The 27,075-nt window shown below is 44.1% G+C and overlaps 2 protein-coding genes across 10 annotated transcripts in view; one reads left to right on the top strand and one right to left on the bottom strand.

Annotated features, from left to right (window-relative positions):
- Nucleotides 1-7,449: 7,449 nt before the first annotated feature.
- Nucleotides 7,450-23,386, top strand: HVCN1 (hydrogen voltage gated channel 1). 4 transcript variants are annotated; one of them, XM_073312767.2, is made up of 7 exons: nt 7,450-7,561; nt 14,047-14,265; nt 15,167-15,408; nt 16,315-16,419; nt 17,596-17,827; nt 22,424-22,536; nt 22,969-23,386. In XM_073312767.2, the coding sequence occupies exons 3-7, from the start codon at nt 15,205-15,207 to the stop codon at nt 23,032-23,034; spliced, it is 720 nt and encodes a 239-aa protein (XP_073168868.1). In that variant the 5' UTR covers nt 7,450-7,561; nt 14,047-14,265; nt 15,167-15,204; the 3' UTR covers nt 23,035-23,386. The 4 variants fall into 4 exon arrangements, with proteins under 4 accessions (XP_073168868.1, XP_073168865.1, XP_073168866.1 ...); XM_073312764.1 differs by lacking the exon at nt 14,047-14,265; XM_073312765.1 differs by lacking the exons at nt 7,450-7,561; nt 14,047-14,265 and adding an exon at nt 10,347-10,958.
- The window catches only part of TCTN1 (tectonic family member 1), a 22,391-nt gene continuing 13,952 nt past the window's right edge, over nt 18,637-27,075 (bottom strand). For 2 of the 6 annotated variants that reach the window (XM_073312757.2, XM_073312762.1), the window contains exons 9-15: nt 26,909-27,034; nt 26,433-26,515; nt 25,825-25,965; nt 25,359-25,515; nt 24,926-25,051; nt 24,294-24,438; nt 23,303-23,799 (exon numbers count right to left, since the gene is read on the bottom strand). In XM_073312757.2, the coding sequence (XP_073168858.2) occupies nt 24,295-24,438; nt 24,926-25,051; nt 25,359-25,515; nt 25,825-25,965; nt 26,433-26,515; nt 26,909-27,034 (777 nt within the window). In that variant the 3' untranslated portion in view covers nt 23,303-23,799; nt 24,294. Of the gene's footprint in view, nt 20,797-23,302; nt 23,800-24,293; nt 24,439-24,925; nt 25,052-25,358; nt 25,516-25,824; nt 25,966-26,432; nt 26,516-26,908; nt 27,035-27,075 lie in introns of those variants that run through there. The other 4 variants (XM_073312758.2, XM_073312759.2, XM_073312760.2 and 1 more) reach the window with 4 other exon arrangements.

Below are 27,075 nucleotides of genomic sequence, written 5' to 3'. Positions count from 1 at the left end.
TGTGTTTTACGTTCCTTGAAAAACAAATTCTCCACAGATAAAGATGGTGTACCAGATGGGGTGGGCCTTGCCAGAAGATACCTGGGATTACCAGGCAGCCCCACCCATCCTTCCATCACCGTCTCTTGTTTGGCATTGATCATGGATAGGACAGCTCAATCCTTGTTTCTGTGAGGATTTTTCATTAGCCATCTTGTCAGGCTGTGCAGACCCTCCTGTGGGCAGCCTTTTGTTTCTATCACTGTTGCATTGCCCCTAGGCTGTTGCAGGAGGAGCAGCATTCTGTCATGAGATGCTGAGTGGATTAAAGTTGCCATCAAATAAACTTTTTGGCAACACCACCCAGCAGTTATTTCCTTTATGTTCAGAATATTTACAAATGCTCACAGAATACAGCTTCAGACATCTGTCAAAATGTGCTGACCCCTCCTGCCTTGCCCTGCAGAATCTCTCAGGCAGTAAGGTGCAAGACCTAGCACATAAGACATGGTTACAAGAGGATAAATCTCTGCCTAGGGCCACCTCAAAACTCCAGCAGTAGGGATGCTCAGAACTGCTCTTTCAATGCAAGATACGTGATCTGTGCTAGTAAGAAACCACTCTTGGCTGTTTTTAAAAATGTTTTGTCAACTTTTTCAATTGAATCATATTTTCACTCCCCACATCCTTACCTTTTGTAATAAAATATACAATCTGTGGATTTCAGTTTAAAAAAAAAAAAAAAACACCCCACTCTCCTGTAGCCATTTGGCCCAACCCTGTCACGCTACATATGCTCTAACGGCTACCTCCTATCCAGACCTTACTTATAGTTCATGTTTTTGACATCTCCAGGCTCAATTAGTATGATTCGTTCTAGGCCCAAGTGCTCTTGAAACTTCATTTTATGCAGAATGCTATAATCAGCTTAATCTTTGCTGTTAGATTTACTACTCTTTGTTTTTAAGAGTAGTTCAGAATGCTGGTTATAAAGCCCTGCATTTTCTGGGCATGGGAGAAGCTTCCCCTTGCATCTTGTTAAGGACAATTAAGAGTAGTTTGCAAGTTTGTGCTGTCTGTTCCTGATTAAAATCTGTGCCACTGGGGCACTGTCTTCACTTCCTCTTGTGAAGAGCCAGATTTGGGCAGTCCCCAGGCCCCTGAACAAGTTTGTTCCCACTTGACTCATAAGCAGTTTAAGTAGCTTTGAAGCAGCAAAATAGGAAAGTTTAGATGAGATACCTGCATTTTATTTCAGTTGTGTACTTTCTAAAACTACTGTTTTCAAATGGGTCAGAAAGAAGCGCGAGCATAATACCTAGCTCTTTCATAGCTCTTTTTGTCTTTAGAGCTCAAAGCACATCATAAAGAAATTCCGCAATATTGCCCGCATTTTACAGATGGGGTAACAGTCTTTGTTTTCGTTAGTAGCAGGAAATCAGAACTGAGTCAATTTTATGGCAGTTTTTATATTAGAAATTTGTATCAAAGTGCTACCTCTTCTTTCTGGTAATTTTGTAGAAGTTACTCACTTATAGTTAGCTAGGAGCTGGGCCTTTTCTCTATTTCTCAGCATAATATAATAATACCTTGCTCTTACATAGAACTTTTCAGCAGTACCTCTCAAGGTGCTTTACAAAGGTCAATATCATTATCCTCATTTTACAGATGGGAATACTGAGGCACAGAGAGTTGACATGACTTGCCCAAAGTGCCCCAGCAAGGCCTGGGGCAGAGCTGTAAATAGAACCCAGATCCTTAGAGCACTAAATGGGGACTATCTACTCGGTAACACTGCCTTCCTAAGCCTAATATAAGGCTATTAATTTGAATAAGTTGTTATCCAGTCTAATGTTCTGTGAGAACATTTTAAATCAATTCTTTGGGATACTATTTTGGATAATGGTGCATCATATTTAACTTATCTGAACAAACAACAAGATGGGACTCTTGGTTTAGCATCTCCCTCCAGAGAGCACATTCTCTACAATGAATCACCTTTTAATTTCCCCTGTTTCTCTTCACCCAGACTCCCACTAAGCTATTAACATCACCAGGGCCTTGAATCTTAGGTTGATAATATCCTGTAATAATTTAAAGCCAAGAAAACACACGATTAACTGGGCCCTTAGATGTTAGGATAGGATACAGAAGGACCTAGACCAATTGGAAGATTGGGCCAAAAGGAATCTGATGAGGTTCAATAAGGATAAGTGCAGGGTCCTGCACTTAGGACGGAAGAACCCAATGCACAGCTACAGACTAGGGACCGAATGGCTAGGCAGCAGTTCTGCGGAAAAGGACCTAGGGGTGACAGTGGACGAGAAGCTGGATATGAGTCAGCAGTGTGCCCTTGTTGCCAAGAAGGCCAATGGCATTTTGGGATGTATAAGTAGGGGCATAGCGAGCAGATCGAGGGACGTGATCGTTCCCCTCTATTCGACATTGGTGAGGCCTTATCTGGAGTACTGTGTCCAGTTTTGGGCCCCACACTTCAAGAAGGATGTGGATAAATTGGAGAGAGTCCAGCGAAGGGCAACAAAAATGATTAGGGGACTGGAACACATGAGTTATGAGGAGAGGCTGAGGGAGCTGGGATTGTTTAGCCTGCAGAAGAGAAGAATGAGGGGGGATTTGATAGCTGCTTTCAACTACCTGAAAGGGGGTTCCAAAGAGGATGGCTCTAGACTGTTCTCAATGGTAGCAGATGACAGAACGAGGAGTAATGGTCTCAAGTTGCAGTGGGGGAGGTTTAGATTGGATATTAGGAAAAACTTTTTCACTAAGAGGGTGGTGAAACACTGGAATGCATTACCTAGGGAGGTGGTAGAATCTCCTTCCTTAGAGGTTTTTAAGGTCAGGCTTGACAAAGCCCTGGCTGGGATGATTTAACTGGGAATTGGTCCTGCTTTGAGCAGGGGGTTGGACTAGATGACCTTCTGGGGTCCCTTCCAACCCTGATATTCTATGATTCTATGATTCTATGTGTATTCACTGTGCAGTAATTGAAATAAAAATATTTGAAAATGTAGAAAACATTCAAAAATATTTAAATAAATGGTTTTCTATTATTAACAGCACGATTAATAGTGATTAATTTTTTTAGTCGCTTGACAGCCCTAATTCGTCAGATGATGATAAAAGTCCAACAATTAATTTCCACTTTAGCAGCATTTCTAAAGTGACTCCCAATGCAGTGAATGGATTAAAAAATAAAATGCCAGCAAAAGGCATGCATGTGGAAGATAGGATTTATATAGTTTGGTTAAAAACCAGTAACTATTGGAGACTTGCTCTCATACTTCCCCAGAAGAGGGAGGATATGAGGAGTGTCTTGCAAAAAATGTGCAGTTAACTTTTTGATAAGAAAGAGTTTGGATGAAGATTCCCTGTTGTATCAAAGACTTCATTTATGATTGCTGGGCTTTAGGATAAGGGAGCTACACTGTTAGGCTGTTGTGCGTCAGAGGCTCCAGTTTTGTTGCGATGCTTTTCATCGTCCATGCTCAATTATTTATGGCCTCTTTTAGCTGTCTACCCTCGCTGGGTCTCTCTCATCACGTGTGATGGCTGTGTTCCTCACCAGGGCTAGGATACAAAGGGCCTCAATGCCCTGTTCAAAGGCCTCATGCTCTTTCATGGACATATGGATCATGCGGCAATTCATTTATTGCATCTTCTGAAAATGGAGCCTTGGGTTTGTAATCACCCTGATAAGCTCATCACCTCAACAACTGTGCTAATAAAGTGCCAGGGCCCTGTCAAATAAATCCACTCTAATTCATGATTATCCGGCTGACCTTGGACTAGGTTTATCCTGTATTAGAAAGACCTCTTTTGGCTCAGATCACTGTAGTGCTATCCCAGTGTTCTCATAGCAGGGGGAAAGGAAAGGGGAATTGGTTAGCTGTAATCTACAGGGAGTCAGTCTTTTTTTCATCTCCAACTTCTGAGATTCCTTTATACAGTAATTGTAAAAAAACAAGGAGTCTAGTGGCACTTTAAAGACTAACCAATTTATTTGGGCAGAATCTTTTGTGGCTAAAAAAAAGCCCCCTCTTCAGATGCATCATTTGCATCTGAAGAAGTGGGTTTTTTACCCACGAAAGCTTACACCCAAATAAGTCTTTAAGGTGCCACCAGCCTCCTTGTTGTTTTTGTGGTTACAGACTAACACAGCTCCCCCCCGCTACTTTATAATTGTGTGGCACTCTGCACTTTACTGTTTTGGTGCTTTCTGCACACAAGTGGGGTAAAAATGCTTAGATGGATGGAAATTTCCAGAGTGAAATCCTGTCCCATTGATTTCAGTGGGGCCAGAATTTCAGCCTCAGTCTCTTTTGCCCCTCCTCAGTGCTTTCTTTGTGCAAGTAGATGGTTGTGGGGCAAGGCACTACCACTTCTGCCTTCTGTTGGATGGAATAATAGATTGACCCTGTCACCTGGAAATAATATTAAGTCCTAAAACTGTTACATCCAACAGAGGCTCCCTCATGGTAGGAGGGCAGAGGCCTGCATTTTTGGAACTGAAAGGAAGCATTTTGAAACTGTAAACTAAATATTATTAAACTTCTTTGACACCAGGTACCGTTTGAACATTTGTTGAACCATTTTTGCAAGGAGTGGGTGACAGTTTGACTTTTTCATTAGCAGTTAACTTTGAGGAGATTTGATTTCATTTGACTAGAGAACAGCTAGAACAAAATGAGGAGGGATTTATTTTCCTTCAGTGAGACTATTTCAGATTTATTCCAACAAAGGAGAACATTAGACACAGTCCCTTAATACTTTTTGGAGCTTACCAGCTGCTGTTCCAAAATCAGGCCTAGCTTAAAATGGGGTGGGGTGGTTGGAGAACAATCTAAGAAGAGGATTCTTCAAGACTTCTGATGAAGCATGGGGTCTGTAAAGTGAGATGGGTTAATCATGGCCTAATTTTCTAAGGCTTACACTTGTGTAATCCTTTTGACCCCTACACCTTGGACTACTTTTTAGAATTAATCTGCACACATTGTCTTCAGCTGAATTCTGATCTCTGCATAGACTCATGCTTTAATGTCATGCCTTGTCTGAATGTCAATGGCATTTAGATGTTAAAGCTTGTTATCAAATCAATAAATGCCACTTAAAAGAAATAGGTGTGTTTGCATGATATACTGTTCCACCAAATCCATGTCTGCTTAGCTAGGCTCCTTTTAGTATATAGGATGAAGTGATTCTTGTAGTAAAATGTTTTCTGCTAAGGAACTGTGAGGCCTGAAAATGAAAAATGTCAGTGATAAAAAATAAGAAAAAAGTTTGGTTGAGGGGAGTGATGCAGATGGTGTGATACTTAAAGACCATTGGGGAAGGAGAGAGCTAACATTTATTCAGCAATGGAAGGAAAGCTAAAGGAATCAAACTTATCTTAACTGTTACAGACTTTCACAATAGAACTCCGCTCTTCTTATCCATCCTATTACCATGAGAGCAGCTTCTGCCTTAACTCTGCCAGTGAGGCCAATATGATCAGCTGCTTCTTCCTCAAACATCTATGTGCAGTCTCCCATGCTGACCCTTCAATGTGGGAAGAACTCCCAGTCAAAATCTGAAAAGCTACCACCTTACGCTCCAGGTTAGTTTGCCTTCTCCATAATGCATATAGAAAACCCTCCTCTTAGACTGGTTAGGCAAGTGGTGAGTTGTGATTATTGCTACTGATTGACTAGGATTTGCATATGTAAATCTTGGATGCAAAACCATCCCATTTTCTTTATTCCATTTTCTTGACTTCCTAAGTACTTGTTTGTCTCAGCCAACAATATAGCTATCATTGTTCCACAGTAGAATCTAAAATGCTAGTGTAGACAAGGCTATAGGGAACTCAGGTGGCAGAGATTATAGCTTCTATATTCGGCTCATCCCCTTTATCTGAGTTCCTTCCAGTAGTGCACTAAGTCAGTGGCTCTCAACCTTTCCATACAGCTGTACCTTTTTCAGGTGTCTGATTTGTCTTGCATACCCCAGGTTACACCTCGCTTAAAAACTACTTGCTTACAAAATCAGAGATAAAAATGCAGAAGGGTCACAGCACATTGTTACTGAAAAACTACTGACTCTCATTTTTACCATATAATTATAAAAGATCAACTGGAATATAAATCTTGTACTTACATTTCAGTGTATAGTACACAGAGTGGTATAAACAAGTTGTTGTCTGTATAACATTTTAGTTTGTACTGACTTTGCTAGAGCTTTTTACGTAGCCTGTTGTAAAACTAGGCAAATATCCAGAAGAGTTGATGTACCCCCTGGAAGACCTCTTTGTACCCCTGGTTGAGAACCACTGCATTAAGTGACCTGACCAGCATTGTCATGTGTTGTTTAGTCCCTCATCCTATCCCAAGAGGGGAAACTTGAGGATCCTTTGTGGCTTACTTATTTACAAGCCTGAACTCAGTAGTATTCATCAATTTCTAAACTCTAGTTTATAGTTACCTCAAGAGCCATTGTTCAGACAGGGAGCTCTAGCAGTATTTAAATAAGAAAGGGTAATGGGAGTCGGAGGTAACAGATACAGTAGCTGCTATTCGTGATTACACTTATCACAGCAACCCAGGGCTTTCCCATTCTGAGTTTAGGGGATACTGTAACTAACTGTGCTACAATAAATAGCAAAGTGCAGTAACCTATGTATTTATTTACAGCCACTGTAGGTGAAGTGCAACCAACAAGGCGATAGGTGATCAGCAGCTATGGTGAAAGGTAGGGCACAAAAACTGGAACAGAACAGAAAAAAGAGCTTTCCCTCCCACGCTGGGCATAGCGACCCAGCTTTTCCTCCCACACAGGGCATAGCCCTGATCAGTGACCAAGAACTAAGGGGAAATTGTCAGGGATAGATAAAAAGCCATTAAAATAAATCATAAAACTATAAATTATGTTTGTATCTAAATGAAAACAGGGTTTCCTTTCCCTGAAACGTCTGCCGCGCAAACAGCGCAGGAGAAGCACCTTAAGCAGAGGGGAACAGACCAGATTATTGTCGCTGTCCTGCAGCCGGGTGAAGTGCAAACGAAGTAAGCACACAGTATCAGGGGTGAGTAATGCCCGCGGAGGCACGTTCAAGTCCCCCAGCTGTTGTTAGTGGCAGGCCGAGAACCTCCCCCCTGGCTGGGAACTGCAGAATCCACCGCAGCCGGCGGGGTTTGATGTCCCACGCACGAGCAATGGGGACTCGGCCAGGGGCCGGGGCCGGGGTCTGAGTTTCGGGGCGCACCTTGCCCCGGGGGCGCGAGCGGCGAGGTCTCCTTCGCCCGGCGTGGGGGCCGGAGCACGTGGCTGGAGGATGCCCGGGGCCGAGGGAAAGTTTGCAGGAAGAATCCACCTTCCAGGAACCGGATAACGGGACGCCGAGTCCACTCCTCCAACTTTTGTTTTCTTCTTCCACGCTCCTGCTTGCACCAATGAGGGGGAAGGGGTGGAGGAAGGCCACGCATCCGGCGGAGGGTTATTGCCAGCCCTGGGGCGGGGGAGATCGCAGCTCGCTCCGGAGCCCGGCGGGGTGACAGCGCCTGGCGGACGCGGGCAGCCCGGAGACACGGTACCGCTCTGCCGGGCGGGGGACTGGCTTTGCCGGGCGGGCGGCCCCTGATGCTGCTGCTCGGGGCCGGGGCTCGCTGCACTGAGCGCCCCGGGGGGGGCCTCCGCTTCGCAGGGCAGCGGGCGGGCGAGATGCTCCGGCCGGGGCCCCTTCCGCGGGGCGTGGGGGCCCTGCCCGGCGGGGAACGCGGCGTCTCTGAGCGGGCAGACGCCGGGGCTGCTGCTGCTGTTTCCCCTGGCCTGAGCCAGGAGACTTAACGAGTCCAACAGAGCAGCCCCTCCATGGGGCAGGGCCCGGCCGGGGAGGGGGCAGACGCTGGCAGATCACCGGCAGGGGAGGCCTGGGGGGGCGCTGACCCAGCCTCCCCTCTGGGTCCGTGCTTAGGAGCAAACGGCCTCCCCTGGTGCGCTACCTCCGGGTGCCTGAGGAGTTCATGGGCTAACAGGGGGGAGCAGAACCAGCGCGCCGGTGGCACGTGCCCTCTGTCCCTGTGATGTTTGTTCAGGGAGCCCGTCCCCGTAGCCTCTGGCCTCCGCACCGCACGCAAACCAGCAACGGCTGCGCGGCGCCCCCTGGGGGCGGAAAAGTGTCTCCCAGCGGCAGAGGCTCTGCCCTGGCCGTGGTGCTTGTGACACGGATGCCATCCATGCAGCCTGCCCCCTGCTGAGAGAGAGGAGCGCTTCCCAGGCCATCTACCGTGGACTAAACAGAAGCCGCCCAGTTGTGCTCCTGCTCCTTATTTTCACTGGTTTATCTGTAGATTTAAAATAATAACGGCCCCTGGCCAAGGCTCCAGGTGCCCACATGTGGCTAACTCTAAATACAATGAAAGAGAGGCATTAAAACACGTTCCAGGGGCACTCAGCCAGCTGCCAGTCCCCTTCCTCCTCCTCCCCTGCACTTTTGCCAGAGATGGCCTCAAACGGGCCTTCTGCACTGGGCCTGGAGAGTGGCCCAGTCTAGGTTATTTTGAACCAAGGAAGGAAGCAAGCTCCGGAGTCTTGGAGCCCAGCCAGAGGACACCCTCCCAGTCCCCCCTTCTCTTGTATGACAAGAGGGAGCCGGCTTGAGTGCAGCTATGGCGGTAAGGCATGGAGCAGGAAGGCTGGTCCCAGGCCCGTTAGGGCTTTAAAGGTCATAACCAGTAGGCAGCCAGTGCACGTCCAGGAACGCTGGTGTCATTTGCTCCCCTGAGAAGCCCCTCGCAGCAACATCTATGTGGTGGCTGGGACCGTGCCTCCCAACCCTGGTAGACAGACTCATGCTAGCTCTGCTCGTGGCGTCCACGCTGCTAGTTTTAGCATGCTAGCTCAAGCCGTGCCGGCGTGAATCTGTCTGCCCAGGCTGGGAGGCACCCCCCTGAATGGTTTGAAGGTGCAGCCCCATGTCAATCACATTGCAATAGTCTAATCTTGAGGTGACAAAAGCACGGGCAACCATGACTATGTGCCCTTATCCTAAAGGAAAAGTCACCTGGTAAAAAGCGGACTGGGACACTGCTGTAAGGTGCAGTGTAATATAATATTTAATGCTTGGTCTACATGCAGGGGCTAGCAGCAGCCTCTTTGGAAGAACCTCACACAAACTTTCAAGCATGTTGTTCTTTCAATCCATTTTAATCAGTCCTGAGTTGTGATCAGTGTACAAATAAGTAGTGGGGCGGGGTCACAAGCCTAAGAGGGATGGTGGACAGGAAGGGGTTATTACTAACTATTGAGCAATATTACTCGTTAGTGGGTAAACTAGACTTGGCTCTCCTGTTCGTTTTTACACCACCACCAGTGATTCATGGTGGACTGAATGCATATTTGAAGAATATTTCATTGTTTACAGTGTATTTATTGTAACAATTTGAGACTTGATTTTTTTTTTAATATGTCACCTGACAAAATTTTGCATTTGTTTTGTTACTGTGGCTTTATGGGCCTGTTTTTGGCATAGCGTTACTTTCATTTTTTCAATACTTCCTAATTTGGCAGCTGGGTGTAAATATCTAATTTCTCTTAATGTCATGTAACAGCTGAGGGTGTCTATGTAAGAGGTCAGGCTGAACCAGTCACCCCAGGGTTTTGGCGAAGTTTGGACCAGTGTGAATCTAAACCAAATGTCCTGTGTTTCTGGAGAAGTTTAGACCAGGATGTAATCTTTGCCTGTGGGCCCATCTGATTCATATGGGGTTCACTGAAGTCAATGGAAAGACTCCCCACTGACTGCAGTAGGTTCAGGCCCATGTAGTGTAATTGAGTCCAGGAACTACAGAATAAGCAATCAATGAGGCAGATTTCTAATTGAATTCTATTGATGAAAGTGAAGCTAAGCTAAGGATGTGCACTGAGCGATGGGGTGCAATGTAGGAGTGGAAGTGGTCCAGTAGATACAGCAGTAGCTTGGGACTTGGGAGGCTTGTGTTCTCTTCCTGCCCTGCCATAGACTCCCTGTGTGATCTTGGACTAATCCCATAGTGCCTCTCTGGCTCAGTTCCCCAGGTGTGAAATGGGGTAATAGCACTGCTGTACCTCACAGAGGCGCTGGGAAAATAAGTCTTATCTGAGCTCTTCACAGTGGGGACCAGATAAGTATCTAACATAGATTAGTGGAGACTAATAAATCGGAAAGGTAGCCATGTTAGTCTGTATCCACAAAAACAAGGAGGAGTCTGGTGGCACTTTAAAGATTCACAAATTTATTTGGGCATAAGCTTTTGTGGATAAAAAAGCCCAGAGCCCTCCATTCATCTGAAGAAGTGGGTTTTTTACCCACAAAAGCTTATGTCCAAATAAATCTGTTAGTCTTTAAGGTGCCACCAGACTCCTCGTTGTTTTAATAAAACAGTGACTCCCAGACCCACCCCAGGCTGTATAACCCCCTGACCAAAAAACAAACACTGAACTGTAGCATCTTGCATTTTAATCTGAAATCTCCAGTGTTCCCAAGGACTGTAAAACTGACCACACCACTGCCATGTTTCAGGAGCTATCTTCTTGTGAATGTCTGAAGCTGAAATAGTAAATGTTTGACTAGGGGAATTCTGACTTCTGTAAGAGGAATCTTGTTCTTCTTATTTTAATATTGGGAATAAAAGAGTTTTCTTTTGTTTATTGGTGCAGATCTCAGCCCATTTGGCAAGATGCCAAGATCAGCTAAAGAGATGGAACAAAAGACAACAAATAATAAAGTCCGGAGAATTTCTTTTCCTGCCTTTTGGGGCCACAGGCCTGTCTTTGTAGCTGCCCTTAAGAGGAGCTAGGGAGAGCACTTGAGAAGGGTAAAGTCCTCCAAGACACGATTTCAGCTGCAATTCAGTGAGCTATTTATTCCCAGCCAAAGGGGAGCCAGAGGCTACAGGTTATATTGCAAGGCAGGGCAGAAGATGTTCTGTAGCAGCAAAGTTGACAAGGTAACACCAGATGCAGCACCCCCATTTTATCCCATCACAGACTGGTCTAGCCCGTGTTCCAGCCCACTTTAGGGCCTGTTCCAAAGCCCAAAGAAGGCAATAGAAAGACTCCCTTTGACTTCAGTGGCTTCTGGATTAGATAATTAACCTGGTTTGGTTTTAGGCTTCAGAGTCCTCTGTCCCTTCCCGCAGCTACATCAACTTTGGTGTTTACCTTGAACTTTCTCCTATAGCTTTTCAGCTTCTGAAGGATTCTTGAGGAAGCAGGATTGTCCCTGAAGCTGTAACTCTGAAGTTTACTCAGTACAATATGGAGGCCTTAGCCCTGGTGAAAATAAAATATCATCATAGTGACAGTTTCACACAATGCACAATCAACCTATGGAACTTACTACCACAGGATGTTGTGAAGGACAAAAGTATAATTAGGTTCAAAAAGTACAAGATAGGCCCATCAATGGGTATTAGCCAAATTGGTCAGGGATGTAATCCCATGCTCAGGGCTACCCTACGCATCTGACTGCCAGAAGGTAGGAGGGGAAGACAGGTAGATCTCTCCAAAATTGCCCTGTTCTGTTCACTCCCCCTGGAAGCTCTGGCACTGGGCTAAATGGACCAGCATGGCAGTTCTTAATTCCCAGCACTAAGTCTGCCTGTGTTACTAGAATCATAAAAGCTCTCCAATCCCCCATTTATTTTAGGATAGGTTGTGCTGCTCATGTTTTTTTTGTCAAGTCCGCATCCTCATAGATCAGGGGTGGGCAAACTACGGCCTTGGGGCCGCATCCAGCCCTCCAGATGTTTTAATCTGTCCCTTGAGCTCCTGTCAGGGAGTGGGGTCCAGGGCTTGCCCCGCTCTGCATGTCTCCTGGAAGCAGTGGCACGTCACCCCTACAGCTCCTATGTGTAGGGGTGGCCAAGGGGCTCTGCATGCTGCCCCCCCCCCCAAGCTCCCTTTAGTCAGGAACCACGACCAATGGGAGCTGCAGGGGCAGCGCCTGTGGACAGGGGGCAGTGCACAGAGCTGCCTGGCCATGCCTCCACGTAGGAGCCAGAGTGAGGACATGCCACTGCTTCTGGAAGCTGCTTGAGGTAAGCGTGACCCAGAGCCTGCACCCCTGACCCCCTCCTGCACCCCAACCCCCTGCCCCAACCCTGATCCCCCTCCTGCCCTCTGAACCCAGCCTGAAGCACCCTTCTGCACCCCCAACCCCTCATCCCCGGCCCCACCCCAGAGCCCTCACCCCCAGCCGGAGCCTGCCCCCACACCCCAGAGCCTTCATGCTCCCCAGACCCCAACCTCCAATTTTGTGAGCATTCATGGCGTGCCATACAATTTCCATACCCAGATGTGGCCCTCGGGCCAAAAAGTTTGCCCACCCCTGTCATAGATAATCATGTAAACCAGGAGACCTGAGAAAAAACTCTTTGCTTTATATTTTGTTGAGAAAAGTTTGACAGCCATGGTTAGATCTTCCTGCACTTCTGTTTCTGATCCACTGTTACTGTTCAACAAGCATGTTGTGGTCAGAGGCCTCAACCTGGTGAAGAGTCAATTGTGATAGGCACTGCACAAGCATAATTTTCAATTAAATTCAGTTAGACTCTTTGGCACGACCCATGACGTAAGCATTGCCAAAGCATGGGGAGATGACAAGACCCACCTCAGCCATCTGTCCACAGGTGGGTACGACAGGTACGTACCCAACACTGTGTTGGGGTTTGATCCCTTGTGGCCATTACTCATTGTGGTCTGGTCTGATCAGATGACCGATTGATACATCGTATGATGCCATCTCTCCTTTCTGACAGCTCTTCCGTGTCACTTTTTGAAGAGACGTCTCTTATCGTTCCTGATCATTTGCCGAAATATTTTTCTGGCACTTCCCCATATTTGGGACACTGGAGTAGAAAGTGTTTCTCTGTCTCAGTCTCTCTCTCTGTCACTTTGAGGGGACAGTCACTTCACCCAGGGTCATAGTAAATGATGGTCCCTGCTCCAAAGAGATCTAATTGTTTCTATCCTTATGTGTTCTCTCTGGGTTATGTACATTCTAATTTTTACCTTTCCAGTGTTACAATGTAGCCCAGCTTCTTAAAAACAAACACTCCATATTGCTCAACTTTGAGGATATTGACATTTTTCACAAATGGAATGATGTCCATATCCATTCACTGCACGGCAGTATTAGAGAACCCTAATCAAGTTTAACTGCTAAGAGCCAATCTCCTAGTACGCATAAATTAATGATAACCTTTATATTGGATTTCCAATAAGTATTGTTTATCTAACTTCCATGGGTTACATTTTTTACTAATCTTCCATTGTTGGTCTTAGTAACTTGGTGCCTGATGGAAATGCATCCTTTTGATGGATGAGCAGGTCAGTTGGGCTTTTTATTTTTCACCACTAGGTTGTGGGATAAGTGTTTGTGTTTCACCTCTGTAATTTTATTATTTGTTTTTAGACATTTTGAAGTATCTAGTTAACCTCCCTGCTGTTTGGCAACGCACAAGGAACAATTCTCAGACAAGTAGTATAAACAGAGATTAGCTGGATCTGTGCTGGGCCAGGTACCTTGCCCTCTTCAGGGGAAAGGACTTCCTTGCTCTAAAAACTTCCCTAAATCCCACGTTACCTACAGCATTATATCAAGGATGATGGAGGGGTAGGGGGTGTACGGAACCCTAGCCGTGGTGGTGGAGGGGCGGGGGTGTATGGAACCCTAGCCATGGTGGTGGAGGGGCGGGGGGGGTGTACGGTATCAGTGAAGCATGTGGGTAGCTGCACAATGTTAATTTAACCCCTTCCTCCCTATGGCCTAGATCCTGCTGTGGGTCTGATAACTCGGGCTCTCTTTCCTGTGCAGATTCCTGATCCCCCCTCATCCCTTCAAGAGAGCAGAGCACCATAGAGTAGTCCTCAGGCTGCCAAGTCCTCTTGTAAGGGATTAGCTCAAGGGCTGACAGGTTACATTCCACTAAGGTGTGCAGTAAAGGTGGGTCACACCCACAACAAACAGACACGCAATAATGATTATTTTAACTGTAATCTCAGTTAAAGTGCTTATCCATGTTGCCCCAACAGAGCCAGCCCTAGGGCAGTGGGTGCAGAGAAGGACATGACAGGAAAGGAAGGAGTAGATGGATGCCCCCTATTGCAACAGTGACCTTTGATACAAAACATACTGGGGAAAGGAAAACGCACAAATTGGTCACCAGAACCTTTCTTCCTTGTTCTCCTGAAAAGACCCAAACAAGCAGGTTCCGGGTTAAACCCACCGCCTGGTAAAGCAGCCAGGTCCAGGTCAGTTAACAGAACCCCTAGGAGCTGAAAGAGAATATGTCCTGGGGCACTGTCAGTGTTGTGGGGGACACCGGAGAACCATCCTTGCCTGTGAAGGGCATGGAGAAAGAAGGCGGCACTTGAAGGAGTAAAGCACAGAGACCCCAGACAGAGCAATCAGGAAAAATGTACCCCAGAAGCGAGAGGCAGAAACTTAAGCTACAGAAATACGCTGAGGCGTGAAGAATACGTCTTTTCCTGAAAACGTGCCTGAAGCCTTGCTTGAGTAACCGTTTGGTTCCATGGCATAAGCCTAGATAGGCGTGAGACCTGTCTCCGCGAAAACTTGTGCTGCTTGCAGACAGGTGGCAATAAAGCATTTAAAGGGACTCGTTTTTCTTGCGCTATTTGTCCTGCTTATCTGTCTGGGTGTGAAAATATTTGATTTCCCCCAACCCTATGACAACATGCAGGGTATGTTAAGCAAAGCAAATGACAGTGTCTCTAAGCAATTTTTGATCAACAAGGTCAATTTCACGCCAGCCTACAAACTACCTGCTATCTTCTAAAAATAAGATACCGGTAGTAAAGCATCTGTTAGATGGGAAGGCAGACCTGGGTGTTAACCATCTTATCTTTGTGGTGTGGTTAAGAATCTGTCAAGATTTGATATTGGAATAAATCAAGCAGGAAACAGATATAAGTTTCCATTGAGTTGAGCCTCACACTCGTAGATCTGAATGTCAGTGTGGTTCTGATACCTGAGTTGTAAGTAGATACAATATGCAAGTGTTCAAAAGGCTTTTGTTGCTTTCCCATTTCAGAGCATTGATGAGCTTGTTTTGGGAGGAATTCAGATTCCTGGGATGTTTCAGGGCAGTGGTTTACATTGTTTTACCATTCTGACTGTGTATTCCCATAGTGTGTTTCTGCAGAGTAATGGTCGCTTAACCAAGAGCCATGTCCATGTATCTGAAACACTTCACTGTTGTGGGAGACGATCCCGTGCAGTGGGGCAATGACTACAAGAAATGGGAGGAAGAGCAGGTGGAGGAGGAAGGTGGGCAGAAGCCGGAAGATTCAACGATTAACATGAATTCCTCAATCAGACCTCGTTCCTTCCGGGATGTGATGAAAAAAGTCTTCAGTTCCCGCAAATTTCAGGTAGGGTTACAAGCAGGCAAGAGAAACCCTGACTCATCCAAGTAAACCTGTTGAAACAATTGTACTAAAAATTCATGGAATTAGAATAGATGTAAAAGAACTAATAAATTCTAACATTGAAGGGGGCAGATAAAAACTCTTTAAAAAGACCCATAATCTCCTATGTGAAAATCTACAAATAATCTGCTGAACTAGTGCATTCTTTCTAAAATCCACGACTCAGTTTGAAGTGAGTCTCAGCATTTCCTGAGATGCTGAGCAATGTAAGGCCTTAATACATGCTTTTGTAATGGTGAACTTTCTGTGAGGTGAAGGCTGAGTGGGAATTTACCCTGAGTTCCTATGTGAGCAGGGATTTCCTAATGAACTCCCATTGCTGAGTAAGGAGAAATCTTTAGCTGATCTGGAGGGATTTTGGCTTATTTTCAGTAATACACGAGGTCACATGTAAATGAAGCAATTTCATACATTTAAACAAGACTTTGCAAATTTAGTTATAAACTACTTATTGTGGGCAGTCACCTAAACTGGAAAATCAAGGGCCAGATCCTGCAACCCTTACTAAAGTGAGTAATCCCCATGATGTTAATGAGACTGCTTCCATGAGTAAGGAATTACAGCATTGAGACAAGTAAGTGTTCCTTTCTCTGCAGCAACTGTCTGCGTTCGTGATGAGGGTCTTAGATAGGCACAAATGGAAACTAATCTAAATACAATAAATCCAATCAACAATCCAGGGCAGCCTTCATAGCTCTGCTAGTTTTCAGGCTGAATGTCCTGGTAAGATTGTACATATGCAGGCTGGATAATTTTAGCATGAATTTGTTTGTCAATTGCCCTAAATAGTGCAAATATTAAACAAAAGAGAGTATTTATTATCCTGCTGTTGTTTTCCTCTCCTCACAGATATTGGTTGTTTGCTTGGTCATTTTGGATGCTTTGTTGGTGCTCGCTGAATTGCTTCTGGATGTGAAAATCATCCACCCAGACAAACATGAAATAGCACCAAAGGTAAAATGCAGACAAACCTCTGAGTGAACCAGTCTCTCTTCTCCATGGCAATTCAAGCCAGATAGCAAGATAGGGAATTCTTCCTTCTGGCAGCCACTGGGATTGGGGGACCTCAGATCCATCAAAGTGGTAGTAGTTGGAGGCTACAAAAGATGGAGATCCCGTGCAGGGCCTAAGGATCGCACCTGGCTTCTGCAATTGAGAACTGACTAATCTACCCTTCCCCACTCTCTGGTCTGAGTCCTGCTCCATAGCATTTGTCTCTACAGGAACTCGAAGCTTTCCTGACTTGCGGAGTGAAATTACTGTGATCCCTGTCTGTTTTATGACTGCCCATAGAGTTCTGAAAGGCAGCAGTAAAAACTGACAAGACTGCTCTTGGGAACGCTCCAAGCAGCACAGGCCTTGTAGCTGTTTGTCTGCAGACTAAGGAAGACAACACTTAGGCCTGGTCTATGCTAGAAAATTAGGTTGGTTTAACTATGTTGATCAGGGATGTGAAAAATCCACACTCCAACCACTGTTGTTAAGCTGACTTAAGTCCCCGTGTAGACGTCAATGGAAGAATTCTTCTATCAACCTAGCTACTGCCTCTCGGGGAGGTGGATTACCTAAACCAACAGACGAACCCTTCCTGTCTGTATAGACAGAATCTCATGGAAGTGCTGCATCAGCGCAGTTGCATTTTAATTGTAGACAAGCTCCTAGTTATCCACTGTTATTGTCTTAGGACTTGCTTTTTCACTAGGAAAAAAGTGTATTTTTAAGTGGTGTTAAAACAAGCAGTGTTACAATCCTAGTGAAGACAAGGCAGTTGTAGTTTTAACCCATGTTAGCTGGTTGAGGTAAACTCTAGGAGGGACCTCATTTAGTATGTGTTAAAGGCCTTGTCTACACTAGACTTTTAAAACATGTTAGCTAATGTGCTAACATCACACCTTAAATCCTAGTTTAGGTAAGGCCTTAGACCATCCAGAGATACTATACAAATGTTTGGTAGCTTCTCTTCTGTTCAGCAAGATCCTTTTGTTACACACATTTAATCACTTTGCCTATTTGCTGGTCAATCAAAGGTGCAGGAGTACTTCTAATATAATGAAGGACATGCATCAGACTAATTTGCTAATGTTAATAGTTATATGGCTTCTACATATACCTGGCATTGTCTTTTCCCAGGTATTTCACTACCTGAGCCTTTCTATTGTAACCCTCTTTTTGGTGGAAGTTGGGTTTAAAATATTTGTCTATCGCCTGGAATTCTTTCACCACAAGTTTGAAGTCCTGGATGGAATAGTGGTGGTGGTTTCGTTTATCATTGATGTCGTCCTTCTGTTTCGGGAACATGAATTTCAAGCGGCTGGACTATTGATCCTACTTCGACTGTGGCGAGTGGCCAGAATTATAAATGGTAAGTTTATGTCAGATAGTTAGTTTCAGGGAATTTGCTGGCTATTTTTACAGTACACTTGCTGAACCAAGTTGGGGGGGGGGGGGCGTGCGCGGGAGTGAAGCGTTCCAAAGACGTATGCAAGAGGCACATTTGCTAACCTGCATCCTGATCGTGCAGCAAGTGCCATGTGGACACAGGTGTTTTGCCCATGCAGATTTTGTTGCAGAAGTTTAGCCTGAGTTAGTTTGTAAGCTCTTTGGGGCAGGGATCATCTGTTTGTTGTGGTAGCACAGTTCCTACACAGTGGAGACCTGATTTATGGCAGAACCCAGATGCCCTAACCAAATAATACCCATGTATCCAGCACACCACTCTTAAAACATTCTTAGATTACTCACGCTTGAAGAGGGATAACATATGCGTTGTATTATGTGAGTGTCTTAATAACATGTCAGGGGGGAACAGTGTAGTCTCTCTGTCCTTCTGGGATTCCAGATGACTAGTAAAATATGCATTTTGCCACTTCAGCACTTCCTCTTGTCACTTGTGTTTTCCAGACTGCTGCTGGTGGCGATCTGGATAATGGTCGTTGTGCTACTTGAGAATCTTTTTCCAGTTGATTCTGGTTTAATTGTACAGTACTATGAAAATATGTACAAGCCTGTCTGCCCTAAATGTCACTCTCAAAAAAGGATTGAGAATTATTTACATTTTTTCTTGACATCAGCAAAGAAAAAATTAAAAGGCTGGCAGTGATATTTCTCCACCCCCCTCCCCTTCCAGACCTTGCTGCTACTGTAACAAAACAAGAAAAGGAGTACTTGTGGCACCTTAGAGACTAACCAATTTATTTGAGCATAAGCTTTCGTGAGCTACAGCTCACTTCATCGGATGCATAAAGTGGAAAGTACAGTGAGATTTTATATATACACACAGACCGTGAAAAAATATACATTGTAAGGAGAGTGATCACTTAAGATGAGCTATTACCAGCAGGAGAGTGGGGTGGAGGGAGAGAAAACCTTTTGAAGTGATAATCAAGGTGGGCCATTTCCAGGAGTTAACAAGAACGTCTGAGGAACAGTGTGTGTGTGTGTGGGGGGGGGGAGGAATAAACAAGGGGAAATAGTTTCACTTAGTATAATGACTCAACCACTCCCTGTCTCTATTCAAGCCTAAATTAATTGTATCCAATTTGCAAATTAATTCTAATTCAGCAGTATCTCCTTGGAGTCTGTTTTCGAAGTTTTTTTGTTGAAGGATAGTCACTTTGAGATCAGAAATTGAGTGTCCAGAGAGATTGAAGTGTTCTCCGACTGATTTATGAATGTTATAATTCTTGACATCTGATTTGTGTCCATTTATTCTTTTACGTAGAGACCGTCCAGTTTGACCAAAGTACATAGGCAGAGGGGCATTGCTGGCACATGATGGCATATATCACATTGGTAGATGTGCAGGTGAACGAGCCTCTGATAGTGTGGCTGATGTGATTAGGCCCTATGATGGTGTCCCCTGAATAGATGTGTGGGCACAGTTGGCAACAGGCTTTGTTGCAAGGATAGGTTCCTGGGTTAGTGGTTCTGTTGTGTGGTGTGTGGTTGTTGGTGAGTATTTGCTTCAGTTTGGTGGGCTGTCTGTAGGCAAGGACTGGCCTGTCTCCCAAGATTTGTGAGAGTGATGGGTCATCCTTCAGGATAGGTTGTAGATCCTTGATAATGTGTTGGAGAGGTTTTAGTTGGGGGCTGAAGGTGGTGGCTAGTGGCGTTCTGTTATTTTCTTTGTTAGGCCTGTCCTGTAGTAGGTGACTTCTGGGTATTCTTCTGGCTCTGTCAATCTGTTTCTTCACTTCAGCAGGTGGGTATTGTAGTTGTAAGAATGCTTGATAGAGATCTTATAGGTGTTTGTCTCTGTCTGAGGGGTTGGAGCAAATGCGGTTGTATTGTAGAGCTTGGCTGTAGACAATGGATGGTGTGGTGTGGTCTGGGTGAAAGCTGGAGGCATGTAGGTAGGAATAGCGGTCAGTAGGTTTCCGGTATAGGGTGGTGTTTATGTGACCATCGCTTATTAGCACTGTAGTGTCCAGGAAGTGGATCTCTTGTGTGGACTGGTCCAGGCTGAGGTGGGATGGAAATTGTTGAAATCATGGTGGAATTCCTCAAGGGCTTCTTTTCCATGGGTCCAGATGATGAAGATGTCGTCAATATAGCGCAAGTAGAGTAGGGGCTTTAGGGGACGAGAGCTGAGGAAGCGTTGTTCTAAGTCAGCCATAAAAATGTTGGCATACTGTGGGGCCATGCAGGTACTCATAGCAGTGCCGCTGATTTGAAGGTATACATTGTCCCCAAATCATAGAATCATAGAATATCAGGGTTGGAAGGGACCCCAGAAGGTCATCTAGTCCAACCCCCTGCTGGAAGCAGGACCAATTCCCAGTTAAATCATCCCAGCCAGGGCTTTGTGAAATAGTTATGGGTGAGGACAAAGTCACAAAGTTCAGCCACCAGGTTTGCTGTGACATTATTGGGGATACTGTTCCTGATGGCTTGTATTCCATCTTTGTGTGGAATGCTGGTGTAGAGGGCTTCTACATCCATAGTGGCCAGGATGGTGTTTTCAGGAAGATCATTGATGGATTGTAGTTTCCTCAGGAAGTCAGTGGTGTCTTGAAGATAGCTGGGAGTGCTGGTAGCGTAGGGCCTGAGGAGGGAGTCTACATAGCCAGACAATCCTGCTTCAGGGTGCCAATGCCTGAGGTGATGAGGCGCCCAGGATTTCCAGGTTTATGGATCTTGGGTAGCAGATAGAATACCGCAGGTTGGGGTTCCAGGGGTGTATCTGTGCGGATTTGTTCTTGTGCTTTTTCAGGGAGTTTCTTGAGCAAATGCTGTAGTTTCTTTTGGTAACCCTCAGTGGGATCAGAGGGTAATGGCTTGTAGAAAGTGGTATTGGAGAGCTGCCGAGCAGCCTCTTGTTCATATTCCGACCTATTCATGATGACAACAGTAACAAAACAGTACATATAAAAAACCACATACCCAGCAGCTGGGAACCATTTCCTTCCTACATCACAAAGAAGCCATTTTGGCATTAAAATTTTGAAGTCCTGATCTTCCCCCATTCAAGGCTAAAACCTCAGACCTAGAGCTGTACTGCAGCCCCTGTACACAGAGCCTACAAATTCACTGTACACAACTGCCCATTAGTTGACACAGTTGTGAATCACCATTTATTTAGGACAAAGCGAAGATATTTGTGTCCATAACATGTGGCTTGCACAGATTTAATGGCCAGCTCAAGGAAAACGGGAGAATTTTGGGGGTAGAAAGCAGACACTGACCTCAATCTGGAGTGAAGGTTGGAGACTGACAGTGGGCTAAAGTGAGTCTCTAATGATGCATATGTAAGTCACTGCTATCTCAGTCTTAAGATGTAATCTTAGTTGAAGCTAAACGTTTTAGTCCTGTCTCAAATATTTACAAGCAAGGAGAGTTCTTATCTGTGGGGTTTTGCTTTCCCTTCCCTTCCATCCAGATCTCCCTAATGTTCATAACAGGTGTCTGTCGTACAAATAAATAAAGGAAGCCAGATCGCTCATGTTTCCTGAATTGCTGGAGACTGTGCCTGCAGCAATGCAGTTGCAGGAAGGAACGAGCTCAGACAGGGTGGGGACAGATTCTGGCTTTATCAGGATTCCATAGCTTTCAGGTTGTGTTCAGGCCAGGAGGGTTGCAGTCATCAGGTGCACGCACATGCCTTGGAATCTATGCAAAAAAGCGGTGTGGATGTTTCCATTCTCCTCTGGAGAGGCAAGAACTTGAAAATCAGGGCTGTGAAGTATGTAGAACCGGCTCCAGTAGCACTGCATGTAGCCGCAGGTATAAAAAGCATAGGGTGCCAGCTTTACGATTACACTGCCCTGTCCCCCAACAGGAGGCTCTTGAGGCTAGGAAGAATTTGGTGATGCAGTTCTTTGTAAAGAAAAAGGTAGTAGGATAATTCTTGCCTCAGTTATGGGGGAGGAATTATGTGCAATGGCTTTAGTAAAGGAAAGACACTTGTATTGTGAAGGGAAATGGAATGTCCTTCTTTCAGAGGCATTTAAAGAGAAGTTAAAAGCTTTAAAGAACAAGTGAAATCCTGGTCAAGGCAGCACCCCAGTCTGTGGATCTAGACTAGATGGTCAGTGTTTTTGAACCCACTAAAACAGGAAGATAAGAGTACTTGCTCTCCTCAGTTGTGCTTTACACTAGGTTAAGGCCAAGGCCATAACAATGGAAAACCTGAGTTTAAAATGGAGGTACAAATTGCTACTCTGCCACACATCCCCTTGAGTTTTGCTGAAGGGCTAAATTCAAAGTAGAGATTTGAATGACCAGGACCTGGTCATTGGTGGCAGAGTGCCACTTCCCAGCAGAATGCTGGCATTTGAAGCCCCTGTGGGACTAATCTGGGAACCATATTATGAAAAGCATGATTTAGGGGCAGAAGCAGAGTTTGAGAGGCTACATGGATATAAAACAAATTACTTGAGCACAAACCACAGATGCTATTAACTTCCTATTGTTTGCTGTTTTACATCATAAAGCTAATCCTCCATGCATTGTTTCCTAGGAATAATTTTATCAGTAAAGACACGCTCTGAACAACGGGTGTCGAAGCTGAAGCAAGCAAATCTGCAGCTTGCTACAAAAGTTGAACAACTTGAATACAGCTGCACAGAGAAGGTAAGAAGGCTCATAAAAATGTAAACAGCTGCGTGAGCTGGACTACAATCCTTTCCCAGCAACTAGCTATCTAGGAGACCAGTGGCCAGGGTCATGCTCTGGGCTCTGTCTTATCCCAGCAGCTTGATTTGGGATGTTGTACCTTGGCCATGAAATCTACCCAGCTCCTATTCAGTTGGTATGAGAACATCCTGGGGCATCCTATAAACATAAGGGCCCATTCAAAAAGGGATAAAGATATTTCCAATTCCCTCCACAACTTCTATTATGTAGGGTAAGCACACATTCTATTTAGCAATGCCTTGTTGAAGAGCTGTGTTTTTTCCCTGCAGGGATGGCTACCTTTTCAGCAATGGGAGAAGAGCTCTCTTGTTGTAGCTTAGAAAGTGTTTTAAGATATGAGCTACAGTAATAAGATTTTGTTTCCAACAGGAGCAAGAAATCGAAAGGCTCAACAAGCTGTTACAACAGCATGGACTTGTCCATCAGCCACAATAAAAGACTGGCTGTGTAGGGCGAGGAAAATCCTTCCCTCAGGAAGTTCCAGTGCAAAAAATGCTAGTTTGATGATCCCTTGTTGACCTCTAAGATACTTTATATACCTCCGTGCTCTCTTGTATAGCATTGTCTATATGTAGTTTCTACTTTACTAACACTGCGATTTAATGAAAAAAGTCTGGTTAAAGGTGTTGCAAAGCTCTCATCGTGTACAGGTAGTTTTACAACAGATTATTGAAAAATTAAACCAGCATTCTCCCTTAGACAATTTTATTGCATAAATCTTTAATTGTATAGCTGTACAGTCAATGCTGCAACAAATTTAATAAAGTCCTATTTACAAAGCTGTGAATATTGGGGGCATAACTTATTTCAAGGAGTTGCTGTTTTTTGCTGTGTTCTTCATTTGCAATATGCAGTAGGAGCTTGCAATGTAAGAAGACAACCAAGGTAAGAGTGCAGTCTGAGGAAGGTCACTTAGTTTACAGCTCAGCATTACTCTGTCTCTAAACCACCTCCTGCTCTATTCCCATTTGTCTTCTGTCAGAGGAGCTTCCTCGCTAATCTTTGCTCTGGTTGTATCATCCTGTTGCTGGGTAGCGTTCACTTCTAGAGGTGCTGTTGTACTTAATTGTGCAATTCTGAACAAGAGAAGAACCACATCAGCTACATCCAGATAAGTTGGGAGTCCTCAGCAGAAGGCTGTAATACTCTGCAGTGTATTATTTCTTCAGTTCTTGCTCTTCATTTTCATTTGCATGTGGGCTGCAGAAAAAGGGAACTGCATAACTGAAGCTCTTAAAATAAAACATTAAAGCAGTGGCGTGTCTAAAAGTTAGCGCACTACTGAAGAGGATTATGCTCCAAAATAACCTATCATAACAGATTATTCCAACTAGCAGGATTGTTCTTTAGACTCAGTGCAAACTTGACTAAGGTCCTGGAAAAGGCCCACCCAGTGAGTGCACTCTTACTACGTGTGCAAGCACAGTTTTGAAGTGTGAAAACTGAGGGGTGGGATTTCAAGAGCACTTGGTGTTGGCAGAACTGCTCCCGTTGATTCCCATACAAGCAGGTCAGCCAATAATGAGGACATTGGAAAATCCCCAGCCTGCCTGTTTTTTAAAGAGAGTTACAATAAGCGGCATATTTCCTACTATCTTTAAAAGCAGATGAAGCTGAGGGCTTTATTCATCTAATGCATAGTGATTACTTAGTTTAAGAAGTAGAACTTGAATGGGTTTTAGATATATACTTACATTAAACAAATGGAAAGAAAAAATCAAAGGGTAACTTGGCATCAATTGTTGGTGGAGCTTTATAGCCTGGCTCTGCCGGTGTAGAAACATCAATGAAAGTAACAGAACTTGCTATCTGAATAGTTCTTTCACTTCCAAAATGAGTCTGCAGTAAAGATAAGTGTTAGGCTCACTCTGGTTTTATACAGCTGATTTTTCACTAGGGGTTAAATATTTAGCTGTCTCTGGTAACATAGGTACTTTGACATCACTGAATTTCCTTTTTGAGTAGTGGATACAATTTCACTGGAAACTTGTTTGTAGCAAGGAGTCCACACTTGTTTGAATTGCAGTGAAAACTGATAGATACACTACATTCTAACAAAGTTTTATCTTGATCTCTTTCTGACAGACTAAGGGCTCTCTCCCCGCGCTCTGCGGCAACTACACAAGCCACGTTAAAGCACTGCTGCAGCAACGCTTTAACGTTGCCAGTGAAGACCTGCCCTAAGGGAAACATAAGAGCAACAATGTTTATATAACAAGGCCTCTGTCATGTACAACTCATAGGTAATGTATAATAAACCGCCACCTCTAGTATTCTAAATAAAACACATTCTTCCACTCTTAAAGCAAGCAAATTAACCACATACCTGGGCCAGTATGGTACTAATGACCGTTGCTGAGACGTTCACGATTTTAGCTTGTGGGTTCATCAAAGATCCATATTTAGTCCACTTCACTTCTATTTCAAATGATACTGGGATTTGGCACAGACCCTGAAAACATTACAAATTAGCTTATATTGATTGATGCTTCATTCATTTTATTAAACATGCACACTACCCAACAGCTCAATGTAGGAGTTTTGTAAATTACCAGAGTAACTCTATAGTCCCCCTCAATAGACAATGCTGCTATCCCTGTGCTCTGGTACACTATTCATGCACGCATAAAAGCACTTGGGTCCTCACCTGATGTAAATCACTGTGGCTTCATTGACTTTACTGTGGACTTCAGTGCCCACTTACAGCAGCTGAGGACTCAAGTGTGCATGTTCTTAAAAGAAAAATTAGTTATTTTCACCTGTTCTGAAGATTGGATGTGAGTGATTGGCACCCAGTCCAATACATCTTGAGCCTGAGAATTTCCAAATGAAGCTACGTATTCTGGAAAATTTTGTCCTTTCAGTACATTCAAGATGATATTGGCCAAGAGCTGACATTCTGTACTTGCAGTGATTCTTTCAGAAAAGAAAAGATCAATTTAAGTGAAATCTTGTAGGTTAGCATAGCAATAATTTCCCCTTGCTCTCATACAGTGCTCTATTCTTCTGACTATAGCTGGTAATAATATATATACACACACACAGCTATTTCAAGACAATTCCGTTAAATTACTTTTAAAAAACTAAGTACTCAACACCCACCTCCACTATTGTACAAAAGTTCTAGCACCTAAAGATTTTCTAATCAGGTAAATGGAACCATTACTAGTGGATTATATCTTGAGAATAGACTGATGAATGCTCAATGGAAAGTTACCCTCTTACCTTAGTTTACAACCAGATATCATATTATAACCAAATAATACTGGGGTTCTGACTCCTTCTACAGCAAGACAGTCCTGGTTAGATGAGCTTTGCAAAACAGTAAGTTGACCATGTGTATTAGTGCTCTGAATAATGCCAGATATAATAGCAGAGAGTTAAGGCAAAATATTAAATATTCAGACTGTGTTATGAAATAGGAATCCTTAGTAAAATCCTCAAAATGCAAGTGAAAATGCTACAATGATATAAGATACTCTGTAGGTAGTTTAGAAACATTACTAGAGTACATAATTAGAGCCTGATCCTGTTTCCTTGGAAGTCAATGGCAAATCTCCCGCTGATTATAGTGGTACAGGAATTGAGCCAGTAGATATTTCTGAAATATGAGCTAGCAGGAATGCATACCTTTGGGAAAAGATAATGCTATAAACCATCCTTGGCAAATCATCATGAAGATGTATCAACCCAGGCACAAAATCTACTTGCCCACCTTTTACCATGCAGATGGTCTATATGCTTATATTTCATTCATTGATCTAAAGTACTTGCCCTAGGCAAGAAGCTTTTTCAAAACTGCTATAAGCCACATTTAGATGTGAAAAGGATATCCGGTAGGTCTAAATCCTGCCCTCAGAGGCAATCCAATACCATAACCGGGATTTCCACTAAGAGGGACTGGCTTTGTGTTTAGCTGCAACACAAATTACACAACATCAGTTCTTATATTTTACTTAAATGTTTGGAAGACAGAGACAGTCAATTCATTTAGGATAAACTGTCTTGAGTAGTTTGAAATATCAGTTCATACAAGACTTCTGCCTAGGACTATAAGAGGGTTTACTGAAATCAGAGCAACACTTTGCCTTGATTACAGACAGGTGTACAGTCACCTGATGAGCCTTCAAAAGGAAAACCACCAAAGCATTTGGAGGATGTGAACACACAGCTCTGAAATTCTGCCTGGCTCATGCATCCAGTGTAAGTTGTGTTCTACTTTACTGGTAATTAGTTCGGAGGGAAGTTTAATAAGGTTGGTTATTAAATTATCTTTCAGTAAGTCATCTATAATATCTTTAGACGTTACCTGAGTAAAAGTGATTTCAAAGCTTTGCTGTATTGGAAGCATTTTAGTGTTAATTGTCCCCAGGACAAAAGAAACAGCTGCATCTGTTATTTCTCCTGCATTCGTGTACGTAATAGAATAACTCACCTGAAAACAGAGTTTTCCATATTAATTAGAACATGTAAAAA

This window comes from Lepidochelys kempii, chromosome 15 (assembly GCF_965140285.1).
Source record: "Lepidochelys kempii isolate rLepKem1 chromosome 15, rLepKem1.hap1, whole genome shotgun sequence".
NCBI classification, from domain to species: domain Eukaryota; kingdom Metazoa; phylum Chordata; order Testudines; family Cheloniidae; genus Lepidochelys; species Lepidochelys kempii.
The sequence above is the reverse complement of the archived record's forward strand: the minus strand, read 5'-3'. Positions and strand labels throughout refer to the sequence as shown.